Genomic DNA, 24,337 nt, shown 5'->3' on the forward strand with positions numbered 1-24,337 from the left:
GATTTCGATATAGTCGGGATTTTGATAGTTGGGATTTCAAACGTCGGGATTTTGATTGTTGGGATTTTGACGTAGTTGGGATTTCAAGCGTCGGGACTTTAATACAGTCTGGATTTTGATATAGTCGGGATTTTGATTGTCGGGATTATGGTAGTCGGAATTTCGATATAGTCAGGATTTCGAACGTCGGGATTTTGACATAGTCGAGATTTCAAACGTCGGGACTTTAATACAGTCGGGATTTTAATATAGTCGGGATTTTGATTGTCGGGATTATGGTTGTAGAGATTTTGATATAGTCGGGATTTTGACGTAGTTGGGATTTCAAGCGTCGGGACTTTAATACAGTCGGGATTTTGATTGTCGGATTATGGTTGTAGAGATTTTGATATAGTCGGGATTTTGACGTAGTTGGGATTTCAAGCGTCGGGACTTTAATACAGTCGGGATTTTGATTGTCGGGATGGAGTGGATTTTGATAGTTGGTAACTCGGGCTTTAATACAGCTTTTGATTGTCGGGATTATGGTTGTAGAGATTTTGATATAGTCGAGGATTTTGACGTAGTTGGGATTTCAAGCGTCGGGACTTTAATACAGTCTGGGATTTCGATATAGTCGGGATTATGGTTGTAGAGATTTTATATAGTCGGGATTTTGTTACTAGTTGGGATTTTATCAGTAGGGATTTTGACATAGTTGGGATTTCAAGCGTCGGGACTTTAATACAGTCGGGATTTAGATACAGTCGGGATTTCGAACGTCAGGGATTTCAATACATCGGATCTTTGATTGTCGGGATTTCGATACAGTCGGGATTTCGATACAGTCAGGATTTCAATAGACGGTCTTTCGGTTGTCGGGCTTGCGATATAGACATGGCTCTGATGCGTTATGTTTCGTAAGTAATTAAGAAAAAACAAGAAGCAGAACACGACAACTGGGACTCGTTTCGTTATCCTTTTGCGGAGTTAATTATTGAATAACTTTAACTAATTGCCCATTGATTTCAAACATTATCATCATCAGTCCATTAACGTTGCATAGTTTCACGTCTGTACACATGTTTTCTTCTTGCGAACGAGATGGTGCAACATCTTGTACCTCATATCCAATTCTAGACAAATACGTCAATGTTAGACCTGTAAGTATTTAGAGATGCTTGTTTTATTACCAATAACAACTGTTGTTGTTTACTTTTATATCGAGATAAAATGATGTAGCTTTTATTTGTTTCCATGACGATTTAAAGTGAAGCTGTAATGCATTTTCCGTATATTATTTTTGTTTAAAAAAGAGAAGAAAAACTTGAACTAACAACAGTTATTATTAGTTTGAATGCAATGTCAACTCGCTAATAAGAATGTTTATGCAATTATTTAAATATTGTTTGTGTTATTGTCTGGCTGCAGTAATCTAATTTAATCTAACCTTACATTGAATTTGTTTTTGTTGCAAATTTCGATTTTATACACTTATTATTTAAGTTTAATTAAATTGTGCGTGTTTACAATTGAAATGATTAAGTTGATTGAAATGAATGAGAAATAGTTTTGTCCATAGGTATGTTGAATAAATTGCAATGTTAAAATTAATTAATATGTATATTTATTCATTTATTTACTTATTTACATAATGTTTGTCGCGCGCTTACGTTTATTCAGTAAAAATTAAATTAAAAATAATAATAATAATAATATATATATAACAGTGAAATAATTGGAATTAAATAAAAACAGGTTTTTCTACATCTTCTTCTGATAAAAACCTAATAAAATAATAATATTGTTTTACCTAATGATAAATTTACGTACTAATTAAACTAATTAATTAGATCTCATTACGATTATTTTGTTGTAGTTTTGTATAATTATAATTTAAGTAGAAGTGCGGCTAAGATTGTGATCGAGAGGGCTTTTGTGGATGGTGTGAGAGTTGCTGAAGCGCTCGTCTTTGCCATCATCTCCATCGTGTGCTCTTCCGTGTGATGTGCCGATCTTCTCGTTCTCGTTCTTAACGAGTCTTCGATTTTGTCCTCGTCTTCTTCCAGGTTTCTGATGAGTTTCAGCTTCGTCACCGGTTGCACCGGAGTGTCCAGTTGCCTGTTCAGCACTCTGGTTTGCAATTGCGGAGCGTTCGGGTCCACGCGATGGTTCAACGGTGGTAATTCCCCTTTGAACGGAAGGAATTGTGGACGCGCTTTGAGGTATTCGGTGGCTTTCGAAGATCTTCCACCTAGAACGCTTCTCTGGTCTCCGGCTCTGACGGTGAGACTCGATCCGGATAACTTTTTACCGTCGTAGGTGACGACGGTGCTCGGCGCTTCTTCCACTACTTTAGGTTTCATTCTTTGATTTGCTGGTGGTAGATAATAAGATTCGACTCTTTCGTTTGCAGACGTTTCGATGCTTTCATCTCTGACGTTCCTCGGTTGCTTCGCGGAAAACAGAGGCGACTTCTTTTTCGATTTCTTCACGTCTATCGTCGGTGATGGTATGAACATTGGTTCGAAGAAGACGGTCGGTTTCTGGTTTTCGTTGGTGTTGTTTGTAGCTGTCTCGTCGATTATTCCAACTTCGCTTTCGAACTCCAATTCTGGTCCTTCTTCCTCGACCATCCTGTGCTCGATTTCCTTCGTGATGATTGGTTTGAATCCGCTCTCGATGACCACCGAAGCCGGATTGAAGCCGGTGTTGATTGCCGGTCTCATCACTTCGTATTGGACGTTCTGCTGCATGATTGTTGATTTTTCCGTTTGACCGTTCGGTTCTTTCTCGGTGGAAGCCTGTTTCGGTGAGATCTCGATGTCCATGGGTTTTGGTACGTGCACCATAGGTTGCTTCAGCATCACCATCGGGCGATGGTTCATGACGATGGGTCGTTTCGCCGGTCTGTAGTAAGGTTTCTTCGGTGGCATCCGTTGCAGCATGGGTCTCTGAGGTTTCGCAACGAACGGTGGGCGAATGTTCATCGGGACGGGTCTCCTCACTTTGATGGGTTTCTTCAATTCTTCCTCCGGATTGAAGACTTTATCCATTTCCATCTTGGGCAGCTCTTGGATGAAGGCCGGTTTCGTCGCTTCTAAATCCATGTAGGAGAAGGAGATTTTCGTCGTGGTTTCTTCCTCCTTGTTGATGACCTCTTCGATACCGTTGGGTTTGACTCGCGTTTCAACGCGAATCGAAGGTGCGTCTGCTAAATCCTCGACGATCTCGCTGGCCGCTCCCTCTGCATCGCAATCATCCAACACGTTGATCTTCCAGCCGAGGTATCTGTGCGTGAAGCACTGCAGAAGAAATTGATTAATCACTGTATGTGACCAGTTATACACGTCGCATTTATTCACCTGGTAGTAAACAGTGTCAGGTGTATCCTTGTCGGGAGTCCACTGGATGACTCCAGGTTCACCCTGATCGCACTTCAGCTCCAAAGTCCTCTGGTAAGCACCGAAGGATTCAAAGTCATCAGCATCGGAATCACCTTGATGGGTCCAGTGGCAAAGTCTGCCCACTCCAGTCGGTTGAGCGCTTCCATCCTTGGCCTTCCTGACACCAGCGAAGATCTTCACGCTCTGAAAACAAACATTATTAATGACGTATCCATAGCAACAAAGTAACCATCATACCTTTTTCTCTTCGTCAGTCTTATGTTCGTATCCTCCCACGGAATCGTCGGTGATGTAGAACGGATGGTATTTGGCTGGAGTTTCCGGATCGAAGCCTCCCTCCACCACGAAGGTGTAAGTTTTTCCTCTGACCACGTTGATTTCTGGGATGAGGAGTCCGTTGATGTACCAGGAGATTCCCCAGCCTACATGACCTGAATTCGATTCTTCCATAAACTTTCATATCGCGTTAACTGCGATCAAATACCTGTGATTGCTGGGTATCCTCTTTTACCACCGGTTGGTCCCATCTGCGCGTAGAAGACACCATCATCCGGTTCGTGGCATTGAATCGCTGGGATGTCCCAAGCGTTCCTGTTGGACACCGGCTTCGGCGTAGGGACTGGTCTCCTCCTCTCCGTGTTCTTCGTCCTAGATGCGCTCTTCTCCGAATCCTTGACTTCAGTAGTCGAACGATTCGGTCCTCTCCTCCTCTCGTTGTTCCTCGTCCTCTTCGGAGGCTCTTGAACTATAACCTCTTCCTCATGTTCTTCCTCTTCAGCGACGTAAGTCTGCTGCACTGGTTGCTGCACTGGTGTCTTCGCAGTTACAGGTTTCATCGGCGGCTGATCACCCTCCGGCATCGGACAGTTCCATTTCGCGGCTCTGCCGAAATCGATGAATTTGTCCTTCTTGTTGAATTGGCTGTGGAAGGACACTTCGTTCCTCTGGTTCAGAGGTCCCAACGCCCAGATGACCGGTTGCGATTGGTTGGTGAAAATCTGCTTGTCGTACTGATCGGATGGTCGCAGCGGCCTCTGATACGTAACAATCGAATAACCGTTCACCATGGCAGCGTTCAACAATCTAATATTGTTGGTGTTATCCTGAAACAGTTTCGTTTTAGTCCAATTCATTCATTATTCGATTCAACTTACGGATATTCTTGTATCCGGACACGAGCCTTTCTTTCCCGAACATTGCGATTTAGCATCCAGGTGATAATCTTCTGCGTATCCTTTCAGTGTCTCCTTGTCCACCCACGCAACGACTACATCTCCGCCGACCATGGCACTCCTCTCATCCTCTCCGGATACACCGAAAGACATGTACTCACGATTTTCTGCGCAAAAAAAAACAAACACAACATAAGAGATCGTTACGTAAATGTCAGCAGGTTTCACTTTCTTCTTGCGGAGAGTCCAATGAACTACAACCACGCACGGAGAAAGCGATGATTGAAGACGAGTCTTACCTAATTTGGAGACGAGCTGGAGGACGATGCTGTCCCCTGCGACGGCCCATCTGACTTCGAACGCAAAATCGTCGTGAAGAACCTCGCAATTCAATTTCGACTGAAAACAAACACGTTTAGAGAAAACATCGATATTCATTGTTGTTTTTTATTCAAATAAAATAATTTTATACAAAAAAAAATAATTATATATATACATTATATAATTTGCGTAATACGAAATTGAGATATGTCGTTGTTCTTGTTCAAAAGAGAGAGAGAGAGAGAAAAAACTACTACTGGCCCGTTTTGTTTTCTATGATGCGATTTGGATTTTTATTTTATTTTATTGATGATTATTTTCTGTTAATTTTTTTGTACTTTTTTTTATTATTTCGAGGGGATTTCATTTGGGGAGGAATTGTTGTTTCTTCATTTTCATTGAAAATGATTTGTGTTTTTTTTTTTTCTTTGTTAATACTGGTCTAGCTTTGGAGGGAAGCGTTAAAATTGTCGAGACACCCTGTACGTACACTTAAATAATAATAGATCAAGGAGACAACGAACAGCTTTTGTTTCGTTACAATCCACATCCTTATATCGTCTTTTGTTTTAACAATTGCAACTGGAAATAGATTTTCAATTTTCCTTTTTGTTTCTCTCCTTCTTTAATTCTTTTGAGATTCATTTTCACTTTTAGTATAAATCGAATTTTACCCAGCGAATGACAAATTTTTCTTCTTTCGATTTCATTGTAAATTTAAACTAAACCTAAAATTTTTGATATACTAAAGTAGTTACGTAATAATACTATATATACATTTTTTTTACTTGGATTATCACTAGAAATTCCGATAAAGACAAATAGTAAAGGAAGTGTTCATTGAAACAAATGATTAATAAATACAGTTGCGAAAATCGTCTCATTTAGCAATGCGTTAGGTAATGATTTCGCTTCAATTTTGAAAGTGAAAGGTTTGCGGAAAACGAAAAAAAATAAGAAAGAGAATAGAGTTGCTCTTCTTTGCTGAGATTTCATCAGGTCAATCTGAAAGTGGAATCTCGTCGTACAAAGCAATTGCTCAAACAATAGTAATAGTGGTGATGATTGTGTGGTTGTAAGAGTATCAAGTAACGAGGAAAAACAATCCGTTGTCTAGGTGATATTATGTGGGAAAGGGGGGGAACGGTGGAAGCGTATACTAATTAAAGCTTGTATTAAAGAAGATAGTCGTAAGATAAAGAGTGGAGAATTGATGCGCGAGTGTGTCTATCCAAATCTGGCGTGAGGGATGTCCAAGTGATGATACTGGTGTATCTGATTTTGATTGTAGTTGTTGGAGGTGGTCGTCGTGTAGAATGGGGTGTAGGGGACGGGATTTCTAGGTTGCAGCTGAATTTGTTGGGGGTCGTAACCGCCGAGGATTTGGAAGAATTGCGATTGATATTGCTGTTGTTGTTGTGGTTGTTGTTGAGACTGCTGAAGAAGTTGCTGTTGAGGTATGGAATTATGTTGGCTGTAGATGTCGCGATTGACGAGGGGATGAGGATGAGCCTGGTCGCTCCTCCTGAGTATGGAGAGTCGAGGTCTGTAAGTGGTGGCCTCTATTTGGACACCACCTCCGCCGCCGCCCCCAACTACAGGTGTCGCTGCCGGTCTTCGCGAAGTACCAACGCCGACAACAGAAACAGGCTTCTGCAACAACAGAAACAGGATTTTATCACCTCTAGCGGGGGGCGGCGATGGCAAAATCCCAAATTTGCAGAGCAACCAAATTTAAAAAAAAAAAACAACACCACTATCCTCATCTATCTCCACCTCTTCCTCATCCCCAAAATAAGCGAAAGAAAGCAACGCAACGCAACAGAAACAGACAAACAAACATCGTTATATCAAAGATTTACCTGAGGGCTGACGCCGAGCATCTTCAGAGACGGTGGAATGTTGAGACTCTGCGGAACCTGGACGTGTCCAAAGTCCACAGTGAAGGCTTCACACCAGATACCGAAGTGACCGATGTCGAAGACGGTTAAATCACCGGGAAGAGTTAAAACCACCGTCTTCCTATCGTACTTCCTCAGAGGCATGATTTTACCGTTTTCGTCTGGAACTCTGATACCTTGAGGACTGGGTTTGGAGCCGCTTCCCACCCAGAATTTCGCATCTGCACAAAAAATATAAAATGTTAATAATCTATTTCATTTTGCAATTGTTGACAAATCAAGAACCTGGGGCTTCTCCATCGTAGGACAGGTTCGGTACGAGCAAAGTTTGGGCGTCGACGATGACGATGTTGTCTGAGTTCACGGCGTGAACACCTCGCAGAGCGTCGATCTTCTGCGGTCTCGGATAGTCGAAGTTCCTCGGGATCTTAACATCTCCGAAATTAACCTAAAACAAAGATCAGACAATCACTAATTAATGATTTTGTAAGACAAAATACAAATTACAAGACAAAGAATGAAACCTTGAGGAACTCCTATTGTAGTTACGCAATTTACTCGTTTGTTGTACTGATTTCTCGTGGATTCCATAAGAAAACGTTTATCTCTTTGTCGATTACCTTAAATAGATCCAGGAAGATCCATTGCGAAAATTGTTATGAAACATTTCTTCTTTAAAAAAATAAATAAAAGTAATTCGAAGATTATCCTATTGTTTTCCTCTTTCCATTAATTTCTTTTCTATTACTTTGATTATTTCTTTGCTTTGATTTTCACTCGTTTCTTACATCTCAGTAGATTTATGTAATTTTCTCCTCGTTACATTTCATTGATTTCGCCTACTTTTCTCATTTCCTGTTGTTTTTCTATCAATCTTAACTTTTCCTTGTTACGTATTTTTTTTTGTTTAAATTATTTAATTTGTAATGGTAATTGTTCACTTTGTCCTATATTTAATCGGAATTGTCTCTAGTTGATGATAATAATACCGAAAATTAAAAGCTTTCAGCTTAGGAAGAGAAACCTCTTCTCCTTTCCCCCCGTTGACTACGTCAACATCAAAAGGGCCGCTTCCCTGAACGAGTGCAAATTACATCTACCCTTTCCCATTCATTTTCGTCCATCATCAAGTATTCCGTTTCAGACCAGAGATTTATGTCGCTTGCCTTTTTTTCTCTTCTCTTCTCTCTTGTTTTTTTTTTATAGTCGTTGTTTTGTTAAATGTATATAATTTTTCCAGCGTAATATGATCATAATGAGTTGGCGGAAAGTGAAAGCATAATATCTCAGTGCTCGTTGTTGCGAGATTTGTGTCGAGCATTAAACAACCTCAGCTGCTCGGACGGATTGGTGGTGGTGGTGGATCGTTCCCATTAATTCACACGTAGAAAGACCGTTCTCTCTTCCTTCCTTCCACCCTTTTCAATCACAATTTCATCACTTAACTAAATTTTCTTTGCTTGTTTTTTTTTGGTTTAAATATATAAGGTTTTCCCTTCGTCTTAATCAGACTGCGACTGAATTGATGTAACAGTTAAACTCACAAGTTTTCATATAGTTTGCAAAGAAATATGAATGCATTGGAATAACAAATGAAATTAAACAAAATTTAGAAAGCAAATTTTCAGAATAACTATCAAACTTTTTCATATACTTTATGATTACATAAGAAGCGATTTTCTATTGAGCATCTCTCGATTTAACAATTGTTAAGTGATGATAATTATTGATTCGGATATGGAGATTTTTCTAATTTATTGTCTACAGCTAAATTAAACATAAACAGCAAATAAAGCATAAACCATAAAGCTATGGTGAACAAATTAATGATTGCAATTAGTGGCGCCATCTAATTGTAATAGATGCACTATAAGATGATATAATAGTTTAATTTCTGATTCAATTATTAATTAGATGTGAAAATTTAATTATAGTAATTCAGTTTTTGTTCTTTTGATGTTGTCCAATCGATGCTGAAATTCATTCCAAGGTGGTGCAAATAATCTTCCAATCATTTTACGGCGAACCTCATTTTATTATTTACACGGTGCAAATGCATTAATTAACCGTTTCCTCGCGGCGGTTCTTGCGCAAACGTTAAAAAATTGCGTTATTGTTGTTATTATTATTGTACACTGTGAGATGTTAAAGAGAGAGAAAGAGAGGGTTATTAAATAATTATGGCATCGAATAGGAATGTGTGCCAGAGAACAGCCTTCGCAGATTTCATCTGCAACGAGAGGAAATTGCGTTCCCTTCTCTTCTTCGCATATCCGATTCTCCTCCGATCGATCGATTGATTATCAATGATGATGATGATGATGATGATGATGATGTACTCACCTCGAATTCTTCGCACCAGACCGAGAACCATTTGATGGTGTTGAGTGTTTTTCCATCCGGAAGGGTAATGGTGACGCCTTCCTTTCTGTAGCGTCTCAGCACTTCCGGACTTCCGTTCTCGTCGCGGATCCGGAAGCCGGTGTTTCCCGGGGAACGGGAGTTTCCGGCGAAGAAGTAGGCCGCTGCGAGACAAAAAAACAAAAAGCGAAATTAAAGAAATTTGAATGAAGAGAGAGAGAAAACATTATATAATGACGAAGAAAGGACGAAACGCGTGTACATATATATATATTATTAATAAATGCGGAGAGTGCAGAAGAGACGGGAGACTTAATTAAACGCAAACGGAAGGGCGAACCCTGACTTACGGGGGAATTTAATTAGCGCAAACAAAAACGGTCGAGGATGATGATGATGAAGAAGAAGCTATGTGTGTGTGTGGGGGTTCCACGGGTTTCCCGTCTCGTCCCGTTCGCTCGACCATCGTTCCATTGTTTTCGCAGGACCGGGAACGGCGAAAAGGGCACTTTTCATGCCCACCACAGCGATTCTTAATTGCTTTCCAGAGCCGCCTGCATTTTCGTTATAATGAGAGAAAGAGAGAGAGAGAGAGGGATGGGAAGAGGTGGTTGGTTTCGGGTAAAATTTTGCCCGATCCGCAGATTTTCGCGACGCGCAATATAATTTTTGCGTCCGTACAAATAGTTGCCTCAATTTTAATTTAATTTTAGTATAGCTTAAAATTTTTGGAAATTTTCATTTTTCAGAATAACTATCAAACTTTTTCTTATACTTTATGATTACATAAGAAGCGATTTTCTATTGCTTGATTTAACAATTGTTAAGTAATGATAATTATTGATTCAGATATGGAGATTTTTCTAATTTATTTTCTACAGGTAAATTAATAAAGAATCGAGTAATTGCAGCCCCCATTTCTCATCATCAAATATGACCTAAACAATGGTAAGGGCATTAAGTACATTATTATTTTTCCCTTCCTTTCCGTTCGTGTGCATTTCGTCCTCGATATGCCGTGCCAAGATGAAATTCTATACATTAAGAGAGGGCCCATTTTGTGCCCTTTAACCTTAATCTGAGGTCCGAATCTCAGGTCACCCCACACACACACCGATTATTTATTATTTATAGTCCAAAACTCCCCTTCGCTCACTAATTGAATCACGTATTCCGCTTTTTTGTGTTTGGACTCTCCATTGCCATGGATACAGTCCGCATCTCTTCAAATTTACATCAATACACCTTCGGACCCAATCAATTGTTTCATTCAACCCTTTTCTTTGTACAGTTAAACGTTATTTCCCCAGCTAATTCAGTGATTCAAGCGATTTGGGTTGCCTACAATAAATCACTAGTTTTTCGCCTACTTACGTAAATCATGCATATTTCAATAAAACGTAAAAGTCTTAATTCATTTTGCGACTTGAATGGAATCGTGAATGCAGTTAATAAACTTGTGCGGGTATTGTTAATGATACAGATTTATCTGGACAATTTCAGAATGCGATTTCTCTTTTGCTGCCGCCAGCAAAGTCAATGGAAATTCCATCAAGGGAAATGTACACGCGCGAAACATATTCATTTGTATTAGAGAGTCGAACCGAAATTAATTTCGTTCCGGTTTACGGTTCATCGTTCCAGATTCGGTTTCGGTTTGTCTAAAAATTTCGGTTCAGTTTTAAATTTAAAATCGATAGAAAAGCAATTCATTTCCGGTTTACGATTACGTTACAAGTAAATGTTCATCGTTCCAGATTCGGTTTCGGTTCGTCTAATAATTTCGGTTAAGTTTTAAATTTAAAATCGATAGAAAAGCAATTAATTTCGTTCCGGTTTACGGTTACGTTACAAGTAAATGTTCATCGTTCCAGATTCGGTTTCGGTTCGTCTAATAATTTCGGTTCAGTTCCTGTTCCGGTTGAAATTTAAATTTAAAATCAATAGAAAAGCAATTTAAATTTCCTTTACTGTTGTTTTCAATTATAAAATTGAAAATATTAAAGAATAAACCTCAATTACACGCACACGCACTTTGTAATGTTTCTACAATCGTGTTTACAATAATATAGATTTGTGCTTGCACTTTCTTCTTCAATTCAATTGTTATTCAGAGTATTCATAGAGACTTCATAGATGTCTCTTCTGACCAAACCAAAACACTAGCAACAGCACATTACCATCAAAGAGTATACATGAAAGAAACGAAATTAACGTAATTAACCGTAATTAAAATTTCGTTCCGGTTTTTTCAATTGAGCAATTTTTTGTTCCGGTGACAGTTACGGTTCAGTTAAAAATTCCGGTTAATTCCGGTTTACGGTTTCTGATTTGGATCAAGCGAATATCAAACGGTAACATTATAATTAACATCTAATTCTATTTATATCATAACGAAATTCGAATGGCAAATTAATTATTCCGCAGGAAATGTTATTATTTTTTTTGGAGTTTCCTGTTTGAAACGCGAATCGGAGTTGATATTTATTTCACATTTAAATTTTTATGGTGAAAAGTTTTCGCTGTTACTCGATTTTGATTTGTTTTATTGAGCAAGGTAAGGTAATATGATTGGCAGGAAGTTGTTAAGATTGTAACAGGAAATCGGGTTTCGTTTGATTTGAAATTGAAGAAGTAGAAATGTGTTAATTATGCAGATAAGTTGAACGGATTTCGCGCATTAGTTTTACATGATTTCTTGCAAAATTTCAATTTCAACAACATTTTCTCATAATAATATTTCTTGTAGCTTGAAAAATTGAATTAAATCTTCCAAAAAGCATTGTTTTTGCTCTTAAAAAGTTCAATAATTCTTCTTCAGATTATCTCTAATATCTTCAAAAATAATTCAGTCACTATAACAATTTTATGCACTAATTAAAGATAAATAAAAAAGGAATTTAGTGAGTGTATTTTCATTGTTGTGGTGTCAATGGTTTTCTTGTAAATCGCTTCTAAACTTTACAATTTTACATGTACATTTTATTTTATTGCCCGTTTACATTGTACAATTAACAGCGTGCATTCCATTAGGTCGTGTAATTAAACTGAATGCGTAATTAGAATTCGAAATGAAACAAGAGAAAAAACAAGAAGTAATAATACATAGGAAGTAAACTATGTGATGGTAGTAGTAGTTTCAATGTAGAGCACGTTCTATTATTACTGGAGGGAAAATACGGAACAAGAGAGAGAGATGTTGGGTTTAATTAAAAAGTAAAGATGTTAATTAGCATCGACGAATTATTATTTTTTTTTTCTTCTTCGTTGCGCGATTAATTGCCTGGCAATTAGGCTGCGAAATGCGTAATTAAGAACTGCTTTTAATTGCAAATTCCTCCTACAAATGCAAGATTAAAAGAAAAATATGAAGATAATATAAGAAAGACGAAGAGAAGAAAACGTTTAGTTTTACATTCTTCGCGCGACAAAATTATTGGTGCGGTGATTTTTTAATGTATCATAATTATTAAGTTTTAATGAGGTTTTAACTGCACTAAGTATTAAAGATTAATTGGAAATTAAATAAATTTGAAAATTAGTTTGAGAAACTTTTTTTGTTTAATATTTCAAACTTATTATTTATTTAAACAAAACACTAATTTCTATGTTTTTCTTTTGTTTTGCAGATCGATGCTCTAAATTTCATTTCAAGGTACGTTTGTTTTTTTTTTATGTTTTGCAAAATTTTGTTTCCGAATCGAGTGACGCTCGTATAAGTTCAATTGTCTATACAAATTACTACTTAAGCTACGCTTTTGTTTTTTTTTTGTTTGTTTGGATGATATAACAAGTGAGTTTAAGCTCGGTTCAGTTGTTGTTTAGTCATCGTCGTTGACGACGACGAGCGAATTTTACTTCTAACGCCGTTTTTGAGTCATCCGATAATAACCGGTGAGGTGAGTTCAATTGAGTATAATTAACGATGCGTTTAACAAGCGATTATTTACGCGATCTTCGATCGATTGTATTGTCGATGCTCGTCCTTCGGTAATTAACAATTTGTGTTATTGTTTTACGATAAAAAAGTGATAACAATTGCATCTATTATATAACTAATATGTATATTTGTTAGGTCTACAACTTTCCTCTTAATTATTACAAATCATATTTAACGTATCCATCAAATATACAAACGGATACTTGTTATTATTTAGAATAACTTGTGGAATATTCTGAAGGACGTTTACACTTGAAATCGTATAGTTGCGTCTATTGTATCACCACTTAACAGGCGTCTTCAGCCCCTAAATATTTGGGGTAAGATCATAAAAGTTAGATAAAGAAACGGTTGTATATTCCACAAGCTCAAAACTGATTTCCTTGCAGCCCCTTTTTCAAATGGATACATTTTTGTATTATATAATTTAGTCTTAATCAGGGGATCGAAAAGAGAGGAAGTCTTCGAACATGGTCTTACTTGGGAGAGTCCAAGGAAGAGCACTTACTTCATAAATATTAACTTAAGAGGAGAATGTAACTTTTAGTTAATAATACCTGAGAGCAACTATTGTATAATTGACTTCTAATATTCATAAACCCCTCTAAGACGCCACAACGACATAATTACGAGATAATCTATAGTGTCCAAGGATTTCTTAATCCCGGGACACTAGGATACAAAAATTAATACCTATAATTTGCGTATAATATTGCGTATACTTGAATTAAAGTTAGGTAAATGAAGTGAACTTAGTATATTTATCAATAGAGTTTATTTTCTTGTAATTTGATTATTCTTTTTATTTCTTTTGGATGAATTTGTGCGATACTGTCGCCCCACGTTGGGCACCAAATTTCATTTTTGTAATACACAACGAAACTTTCAATTGCTAAAATCTCCCGCTCGGTTTCAATCTATTTCCTTGCGAGAATCGTTTCGAAGCGGTCTTCACTCGATCATCCTCAATATGATGAAGATGATGATGATTATAAGCAAAATTAATAATGGAAAGAGAGGCAGTGTCTTCACATTTTAGTAATTTTCTCAGAAACTATACTAGATAGAATAGATCCAAAAGATGCATATGAAACTAGGATGTTTGGAGAATGTAGTGATACTGTCGCCCCACGTTGGGCACCAAATTTCATTTTTGTAATACACAACGAAACTTTCAATCACGACAATTTGCTACAATCTCCCGCTCGGTTTCAATCTATTTCCTTGCGAGAACCGTTTCGAAGCGGTCTTTACTCGATCATCCTCAATATGATGATGATTATAAGCGAAGTTGAGGTGGTGTGAGATTTTCGAAAGGATTGCATTTGGAAAGGATGGGCAAAAGTAAAGGCAGATTAATATGCATTAACTGCGGTAAATCACCGGTTCGCGTCGAATCTGGGTCGGGCAATTTCTTTCTTTCAATTACGCAACGGCTGCCGCTGCTGGTGCCCTCTCGGAACACATTTTAACGCCTCTCGCCAAAACCAGACACGGCCAAAACGGCTGTTAACCGTCCGCATCGAACGTAAAACCGTATTACATGGACCGGTAATGTCCTTTGGGCATAACTACATCTCGCGCGCACCGAGACCGACTGATGTGTAATCGAATTGATTAGAATCTTGTTTAGCGGATAAATGGAGTTTGTATGTGAATGAGAGAGAGAGAGAGAGAGAGCAGAAGAGAATGGGAGAGATACATGTAGATGTAGATCCGCTAATTATTTTGCCTTTCCGGACAACCGGATTAAACCCGAACAGACAGAGAGACAGAGAGAGAGAGAGCGAGAGACACGGATCCAATTTCATCTGCATTTAATTAACAACAAAAAGGGAAACTTGCCTCTTGTTTGCTTCGATTTCGAAGACAACAGATGGCGTACTTCTCGAGCAATCCACTTAATTAATGTTCACGAAAATTACACGAAACATTACGAAGTAATTACAGCTAATATTCATTCTGTATTGAAACAGAATTAACAATTCAAAGATATTTCACGTTTCCGGCATGCAACCAAACCGACGTCCTTGCAAATACAATTGCCTAATTACGAAATTTTAACGTTTTAATTTAAAATCGCCATAACTGTACAATGAGTAATTTTGATTAATTAAAAAGTTAATTTAAATTTAGTTCTTACCTGGTCCTTGTCCATCGTACGTGAAGTCCTTGATGTGTAAAGTTCTCGAGTCGACTGCGTACACTTCGCCGGAAACGCCGTGATGCAGTTCAGTCAGTTTTCCCAAAAATTTCCCCAGGTATTCGGCGGAATTCGCGTTTCCAGCTAATCCTGCAAAAAACGACGAAGTAAATTAGTTTCTTTGCACGATAAGAAAAAACCGGTTCTTTTTGTTGCTATTATTATCCTTATTCATATTTCTCGTTTCTGCGCAAGGTTACGTAAAACGCTTTGAGAACACACTTTATTATTAATTTATTGCAAATTCTTCGAGGTAAAAGTTGCCAAGTTTTGTTTGTCTCTCGCTTTGTTTCTTTTTTTCTTTCGCCTCCAACTTGATTTCTGAATGTAAAACACAGATTTTTATTGCATTCCTCGTTCCGAGTTATATAAATGAGTTAATTGGAAAAAAATAGAATATTCATATTAAAGCATTCATATCAAGTAATTTTCTTCGTTTGGCGAAGCAAAAGTGTCTTCACATTTTAGTGATTTTCTCATAAACTATAATAGATAGAATAGATCCAAAAGATACATATGAAACTAGGATGTTTAGAGAATGTAGCGAGTATTCATACATTGCTATGGTATTATCTGTTAAGCTGTAATTCACTTTCATATATAAAGTAATGAAAAATTAATAATGGAAAGTGGAAATGTCTTCAGATTTTAGTGATTTTTTCAAAAACTATACTAGATAGAATAGATCCAAAAGATGCATATGAAACTAGGATGTTTGAGGAATCTAGCAAGTATAGATATTACTGTGGTTTCATAATTATGGTTGTAATTCGCGTTCAAAGTTGAAAAAATGAAAAAAAAAGCAGTGTTTCATTGATTTTCTCAGAAACTGTACTAGATAGGATAGATCTAAAAGATGCATATGAAACTAGGATGTTTGAGGAATGTAACGAGTATTCATACAATGCTATAGTTTTATCTATTTAGCTGTAATTCACTTTCATATATAAAGTAATAAAAAATTGACTTTTTGTAGTGGAAATATTTAAATTGTAACAATGTTTTTAAGGAGCGTATAAAGTATTAATCGTCTTTAGACTTTAGATAAAGACCAGTTTTGTTCGTTAATTCCCGTTTCTGCTTCGATGGAAATAAATGTAACGGATCTAAAGAAATTCAATCGAAGAAGAAACGGTTGTTTTTTTTCACACTCTTCCTTATTTAGATAATTTTGTTTACAATTTTAGTAATTAAACCAATATAATCGATTAATTAAAGAAATTAAATCCATTGGAGTCATTAAATTAAATGTTAAGTTATAGTTTATAGTGGGCAAATTGGGTTACGTGTATATACAGACTTACTAATAACAATTAGTTAAATCGTTAAATGTAATTGTAATCAATATATGTTATAGTGAAATTATATCATTAGTTGATTATTTGAATTGATGTTGTTTCTTCAGATTGGTAGATCGAATTTTAAGTGCGGGAAATTGAAATTGCCGCAACTTCTTGAGTATAAGTAATTCTTGGATTGGTGGTGGTAGTTCCAATTAGCGGTCAGACGTTCTTCGATATCCTCGGATAAAAGAGATAAGGTGGCTATGTGAGCGAATGCATGTGGGAGGAGGAGGTGGAGGAGGGTAAAATTCCTAATTGGATAATCTCCTTTGGAGGCTTTTCCAATTTCAATCGCATCCATCGGAGGCGGCTGTGGCGGCTACACAGAGAGAGAGAGAGAGAGAGAGAGGAATTGCGAAGTGGAAAACCATCGGAGTTCGGATACAGCGCCGCGCACATCGACAAGCCACAATTAGTCTTCAGATAATTGCCACTTAGTGCAGAACTAAATTAATGGTCTGCAGCAGCGGCAATCGAAGCGAAGAAACGAACTACAATATACTCTCTCTATTGTACTGACTCTGTGCATTGCACTGTGGAAGGAAGAAGGACCGTTCCTTTTACCTCCTCCTCATCATCACCAACAAATCGATCAATCAAATAAAGAGCTTTCTCTTGCACGAATCCAAAGCTAAGCCTCAATAATTTATTTTTTTTTTGTTGCTCATTTACTTGCCAGTAATTACACAAGAAGTGCGGTGATTTTGAAAAAACAACAAGAGAAAAAAAAAGGATTGTGTTTTGTTTATAAATAAATGTACGCACACTGCACACTGCACACGTTCGCGTGACATTTAGAAACAAGGACGAGGATAAGTGATCATAAATTTGCAGCCGCTTTTGCTGGGTTTAGGAGAGGAGAAGAGCAAAAAAAAGAAGAAGTAATCATCTCGGTTTTACGCGGAAAGAGAATGTGAGTTTGGTTGCTAGATTCTCATGAATGCAGCAATAATAATAATGAAATGGACACTCGATTCGTTTCATTTCTTTATTATATAGTGGATCAAAAGTAAAAGTGCTGAAGAATCGTTGAAAAAAAAAACTAATTGAAATGAGCAATTGTATTTATTAATACATTTGAATTAGTATTGGAGTATATACTTGAATGGTTTTTAATGTGTGGAGGCTTTCCAAAATCCTCGAAGTAAATTAAATTCAAATTAAGTTCTCTTTCGAAATTGAAAATGATCGTTAAACGGAGCAGACTCTGCAAACGCCAAAGTGCAATGGAAATGTTCAATTTCGTAGACAAACAATGAATTTTAATGAATTAGTTTTTTTAAATATATAGATAGTTTCGTCACCTTGATTCAATCTAGATCAATCTATAAATATTTATCCGTGTCTTATGCAATTCATTGAAAATTTACAATCATAAAATTACATAGCAATTAATTATGATTGTTTTGTACAAGCGATACAAATTTTATAATTACTTATTTTTTTTTGGTTGTTGTTATTTTTAAATTTCAATTTAATGGATTTCATGAAATATTTATGTCGTTACGTAACAGCCATTTTGACTACTATTCGCATTACGAAATAAGGTTAAAGGTTGCCCTTAGCAACGGAGGCGTGTGTCTCTCTCTCTCTCAAATTATTTCCAGATGCATTTGTTGTTGTTGTTGTTTTTGAATTCGTTGTCATAACAACTTAATTATTAATTACGCGACGTGAATGATGCTGCAATTATTAATTACATCGTTTTTAATAACTAATAAAAATGTGCTGCATTAAACTTTAATTGATAATTAATTCATTAATTAATTATATAATTTAAAACAAACTGAAATTCATTTGTTTTATATGATTTTAATTAAAATTAATTGATTTGTTTTGCTGCATTTTCACAATAATTAATTTATTTTGAAATTACGTTTTTTTTTTCAATTATTAATTTTAAACTAATTCGTAATTATTAAATAATCAAAAATAATATATTTTTTCTTTTCTCTAAATTGCATTAATAACACATATCCATAGCAACCAATTTAATTATTTGTTACATATGTTGTCATGGTAAATATCACTTTAATACTGATAAATACTGATTATATATTGAAAAAATGACAAAATTTATTATTTTTTTTAGTGTGTGTTGTACGCGCTAATAACCGAGTAGTTTGGCAAGTATTGCTTTTGTTTGTCAAAGTACTTAAAGGTTGTAGCCAACCGGATCAGAAACTGCCATTTGTTGTAATCACTATGGAAACGACATTAATCAAAGAGATTTATTATTCCTTGTTTTACATTGGTTGTTATGGTAAATTTCATTTTAATACTGATAAATAATGATTATATATATAGGAAAAATGACAAAATTTATTAAATTTTTATAGTGATGAATGTGTGTGTTGTACGCGCTAATAACCGAGTAGTTTGTCAAGTATTGTTTTTGTTTGTCAAAGTACTTAAAGGTTGTCGCCAGCCGGATCAGAAACTGCCATTTGTTGTAATCACTATGGCAACGACATTAATCAAAGAGATTTATTATTCCTTGTTTTTCATTGGTTGTCATGGTAAATTTCACTTTAATACTGATAAATACTGATTATATATATAGGAAAAATGTCAAAATTTATTACATTTTTATAGTGATGAAAGTGTGTGTTGTACGCGCTAATAACCGAGTAGTTTGTCAAGTATTGTTTTGGTTTGTCAAAGTACATAAAGGTTGTTGCCAACCGGATCAGAAACTGACATTTGATCATAGAGATTTATTATTCCTTGTTTTTCATTGGTTGTCATGGTAAATTTCACTTTAATACTGATAAATACTGATTATATGTATATAGGAAATATGACAAAATTTATTAAATTTTTGTAGTGATGAAAGTGTGTTGTACGCGCTAATAACCGAGTACTTTGTCAAGTATTACTTTTGTTTGTCAAAGTACTTAAAGGTTGTGGCCAACCTAATCAGAAACTGCCATTTGTTGTAATCACTATGGCAACGACATTAATCAAAGAGATTTATTATTCCTTTTTTTACATTGGTTGTCATGGTAAATTTCACTTTAATACTGATAAATACTGATGATTATATATAGGAAAAATGACAAAATTTATTAAATTTTTATAGTGATGAAAGTGGGTGTTGTACGCGCTAATAACCGAGTAGTTTGTCAAGTATTACTTTTGTTTGTCAAAGTACTTAAACATTGTAGCCAACTGGATCAGAAACTGCCATTTGTTGTAATCACTATGGCAACGACATTAATCAAAGAGATTTATTATTCCTTGTTTTTCATAGGTTGTCATGGTAAATTTCACTTTAATATTGATAAATACTGATTATATATAGGAAAAATGACAAAATTTATTACATTTTTATAGTGATGAAAGTGTGCGTTGAACGCGCTAATAACCGAGTAGTTTGTCAAGTATTGCTTTTGTTTGTCAAAGTACTTAAAGGTTGTCGCCAACCGGATCAGAAACTACCATTTGTTGTAATCACTATGGCAACGACATTAATCAAAGAGATTTATTATTCCTTGTTTTACATTGGTTGTCATGGTAAACTGATGTTGTCGTACATTGTTTCATGGTAAATTTCACTTTAATACTGATAAATAATGATTATATATATAGGAAAAATGACAAAATTTATTAAATTTTTATAGTGATGAAAGTGTGTGTTGTACGCGCTAATAACCGAGTAGTTTGCCAAGTATTGCTTTTGTTTGTCAAAGTACTTAAAGGTTGTCGCCAACCGGATCAGAAACTGCCATTTGTTGTAATCACTATGGTAACGACATTAATCAAAGAGATTTATTATTCCTTGTTTTACATTGGTTGTCATGGTAAACGCGTCGATGTTGTCGTACAGCAATAAACAGTTTCGCAAACAGATAATAAGAATTGCACCGGATATCAATAACGAAATCCAATAAGAGCGTTATTAAATTATGTGTAGCGTACATACATGGTAGTAGTAGTAGAAGTAGAAACATATTTGCTGCATGGCTTTGCCTCCTGAGTGTGTGTGTGTGTGTGTATGTTATTTATTTCGCCTCGTTCTCCGGTTGCATTACGGTAAAATTAATTTCGTAACCGGTGATGCGTGACCATAATCTCGGTCTAGAATTTCCACTGCAGGCTACAATCCTATTCCAACTATCCTTGTTCCTACTTCGCAAACATCTCAATCTCTCTCCTTCTCTATACATACTACACGTGTATGTATCTCCTCTCTATATAGTTTTATTACAAACAATAACAACAACAACAACAACAATAACAACAGATGAAGGAATAGTGAAATAAACGTTGCGTTTTCCCAAACCGAATTTCCCAACAATGCACACACGGTTTTCTCTCAATCTCGACCGAAAATTCCACTTCCCTCGTCATCCGAATGAGCGTTTTCATTCATTCATTCAATCATTCGTTGTTGAAATGTGTGTATTTCGTAGGTGAAACTTTCGTTCGGAGACAGAAAAGAGAAAAGAACGAAAAAAAAAACGTTTCGGAAAATTTGAATTCTGAAGATGAAGTCGAAGGAGGAACGACGCATTGTACATAATAAATTGGATATCGAATCTCTCCTCCTATTCTCCATTCAACCTTCTCTATTTTTCAGCACTTCGAAGCCCCAATTAACAAACTATTATGGATCCATTCTTCCCCATCAAACGCTCGACAAGCAATTCTCGTTTTCTTTTTTCCCACATCTTTCAATTTCTTTTCTTCATTCTGCGCGAGAGAAGGAAATCGTTAAATATCCAGGAAAGGAAACGAGACGCATGTATTCCTCGGACGAGAGAAAGAATAAAAATGAAAGAAACGAGAAAGTGTGTCTGTTGTCTCACTGGTGAAACTTTTCGATAATCAATCGAAACGATATTAAAGACAACAAAAAAAAACGAATTTCATTAAAGCAATTATCAAAAATTTATCTGAAATTAACATTATTTTAATTGAACTTTTTTATATTTTATATTTTTAATTTTATTTCTTTTGAGAAATTGAAGTTTACAAACTGCTTCACTCTAATGACACACATTACGTGAAATCTTGTACTTTCAATAATATATAGAATTTTCGTATAAAACTTTGTGTGTTTTCTATAAGACAATTATTAAGTCGTTATGAGAAATCTCGTACTTTCGAATCATAAATATAAAAATTTTGTCAATGATTTTCTTTACTGTTAATTTTTTATATTCAGTGATGAAAATACACAATTAGTGTCTATATATTAATAAAAAAGTGTAATTTGCGAAGTTGATGGTGAATTTATGATCTTTCTTAGTGCGGTTTTTATTACGAAAATTAACGTTTTTAAAAGAAAATCTTTCAAATTTGTTATGCGGTTAAATTCGCGAGTCTATTGTGTGAGATTCTTGCTATTGTATTGTTTCTTCACATCAAGCATTTTTTGCGACAATTGCAAATGTCTGTTACTTATTAATTATTAATTGATTAAATTATGAATTTAAAGGTTTGAAGGAAAGAAACATTAATTTAAAGACTTAGAAATTAGTGTGCGAGGAGGGTTTTTTTTTTTTGGATAAATTTGAATAAAATGAAGTCCGTTTGAATTGATAAGTGCAGAGAGGGAAGAAATTTTGTTTAAAAAAAAAAGGAGGGAGGAAATGAAGTGGGCGAAAAAATGTAGGAGTTAAAGGAGCGTAATTTGAGTGGATTAAAAGGAATTAAAGAAGTGCAGTCAATTAGGGTGAACAAAAAAAAAAAGAAAAACGGAAAAAGTTACTTCAAAAAGGAGAAGGACTTTAAATGAATGCACCCTAAATGCTAATTAGAAGTAAGATTATTGTTATGTAAAATTGGATTGAATGAATTAGTTAAATTAAGACAATTTTGATTATTACGAAAGATGGAAAATTGTACTTTAAATATTGCAAATAATGTTGTTTGCTCAAGGTAGATGCAAAACTCGTTTTTCGAATAGATTGCTCTCGATCTACGAAACTATACACATTGACTTTCATTTTTTTTTTCTCTTTGCATCTCTCTTCCACACGCACTCGTAACTACAACAGACGAGAGAATACGTATCGATGTCTAACCTTGATCTCCTTCTGTTTCATTTCAGTTCCACTTTTTTTTTCTTATCGATCGTGCAGATTTCGTGCCCTTCAGTAAATACACACAAAAAAAATGATGTATGATCAAGTAACCTAATTTGGTTTAATTTCTATGTTACATTCTTTTGTTGTTTCTCTCATTGCTACTTGATTTTAATCTTTAAAGGTTAAACGTTTCAGCTAAATGTTCTATATTTGCATAATTTTGGCATCGCTATTTAAGTTTCATTGTTTAGTTTTAAAGCTTACGTAATTTCGTTTGTAATGTACAGATGTTTTCCAAAAAAAATGAAGTTACGTAATTTTAATTCTTTTGTTTTATACAATAGAAAATATTAATCGAATTGAAATATTTTATCAAAAAATAATAATAATTAGAACTTAAGTCTACTTAAGATTTAAAAATTTATCAAATACTTAAGTTTAGTTAAATGGTTAATTTTGGGTCAACAAGAAGTGCACGAATGAATGCGAAATTTAGGATCTAATCCTCTTCATCCTCGAGCAATTTTCGCTATTTATTTTCTTCGCTTCTATGTATTCTTACCCAAAAGGACGATCAGAAGAAGGTTTCGGCCGTTGGTGATGGACACGGCCATGGTTATTTCGGTTCTTCCCTCTCGCACAACAAACAAGAGCACACCTTCACCAAGTCCCCGAAGACTTTGTACCAATTTTTGTCTTCTGATTTTTTTGATTTGTCGCGCGACTACAGAGAGTGTATCTGTCTGTCCGTCCACTCGAAGAACCGTGCTATTATAACTGGTCGAGAGTGTGCCTCACTCGCTTTGAAGACAACTCCCTTCCTTCTTTTCTGGCTTCTGGTGTTTTCAGTGTATGTTCTCTCATTTGTACAACAACAACAGCTCTTCGACTTCTCTCACTCTCTACCCAGTTGACGACGATCTTTCACTTCTGTTCTGTTCTGCTCCTTTTCTCTCACAGTTTGCACCGTTCTCGCCGATCATCAATAACTACTCTGTTTCGCAAAGTTCGTTTGAGAACTGTTTTTATTTTTCTTCTTCTTCACGCGCGCCGGAAAAACCACTAGTTGTAACGAGACTTTGTTTGGGGGAAAAGTTAAAGTGCCTTGTAACTCTGCCCGCGAAGGTATTTCTCACTTTAGTCACAAAAAAAAGAATGAAGATGAATCTCTTCCTCGGTACAGATTTACACATTGCATTCGCAACGTTTGTTATGTAACAAATTGAAATTTCTGTGTTATCATAGCAACAGTTACCATGGATTTAGATGACATATTAAGGTTTCATGATGTTGGTAGCAATTGCACTTTTAGTGACGAGTCGAAACGAAATTTCCGGAATTCCAATAAGCGCGCTTCCGGCGAAATGCTTTCATTTATTTATTTATTTATTTATTCGTTAGTCAATTTTAATTTGCGCAAATCGATTGCCGGATTCCCAATTAATTTGCGTATTTCATATATGTATATTTTATTTACCCATTTTTTTTTTCCCATTTCATGCATACCGAAAATTTATTATTGTCGGCGTTGTCCATTCCGACGGATATGTTTAGTTTCAATTAACAACATCCATCTCTTTCGCGTTTGTTTCCGTTGCCATTGTTGTTACTGTTGCAGTTTTGTTTCATGCGATTTCATTGTTTCGATGCGCGTCGCCGCCTCCTCTCCCAGATT

At 35.7% G+C, this 24,337-nt stretch overlaps 1 protein-coding gene across 2 annotated transcripts; it reads right to left on the reverse strand.

Moving 5' to 3' along the window:
* Positions 1-1,721: 1,721 nt before the first annotated feature.
* Positions 1,722-23,910, reverse strand: LOC108569471 (protein Skeletor, isoforms B/C-like). Of its 2 annotated transcripts, XM_017931032.1 has the most exons (11): positions 23,225-23,910; positions 15,225-15,374; positions 9,124-9,305; positions 7,066-7,228; positions 6,742-7,001; positions 4,858-4,957; positions 4,541-4,725; positions 3,871-4,489; positions 3,624-3,817; positions 3,345-3,569; positions 1,722-3,284 (listed from the first exon to the last, which is right to left on the reverse strand). In XM_017931032.1, the coding sequence occupies exons 1-11, from the start codon at positions 23,274-23,276 to the stop codon at positions 1,869-1,871; spliced, it is 3,546 nt and encodes a 1,181-aa protein (XP_017786521.1). In that variant the 5' UTR covers positions 23,277-23,910; the 3' UTR covers positions 1,722-1,868. The 2 variants fall into 2 exon arrangements, with proteins under 2 accessions (XP_017786521.1, XP_017786522.1); XM_017931033.1 differs by lacking the exons at positions 1,722-3,284; positions 3,345-3,569; positions 3,624-3,817; ... (1 more) ...; positions 4,541-4,725; positions 4,858-4,957 and adding an exon at positions 5,737-6,532.
* Between the last annotated feature and the right edge of the window lie 427 nt (positions 23,911-24,337).

This window comes from Nicrophorus vespilloides, unplaced genomic scaffold, assembly GCF_001412225.1.
Source record: "Nicrophorus vespilloides isolate i.1.1-1 unplaced genomic scaffold, Nicve_v1.0, whole genome shotgun sequence".
NCBI lineage: Eukaryota > Metazoa > Arthropoda > Insecta > Coleoptera > Silphidae > Nicrophorus > Nicrophorus vespilloides.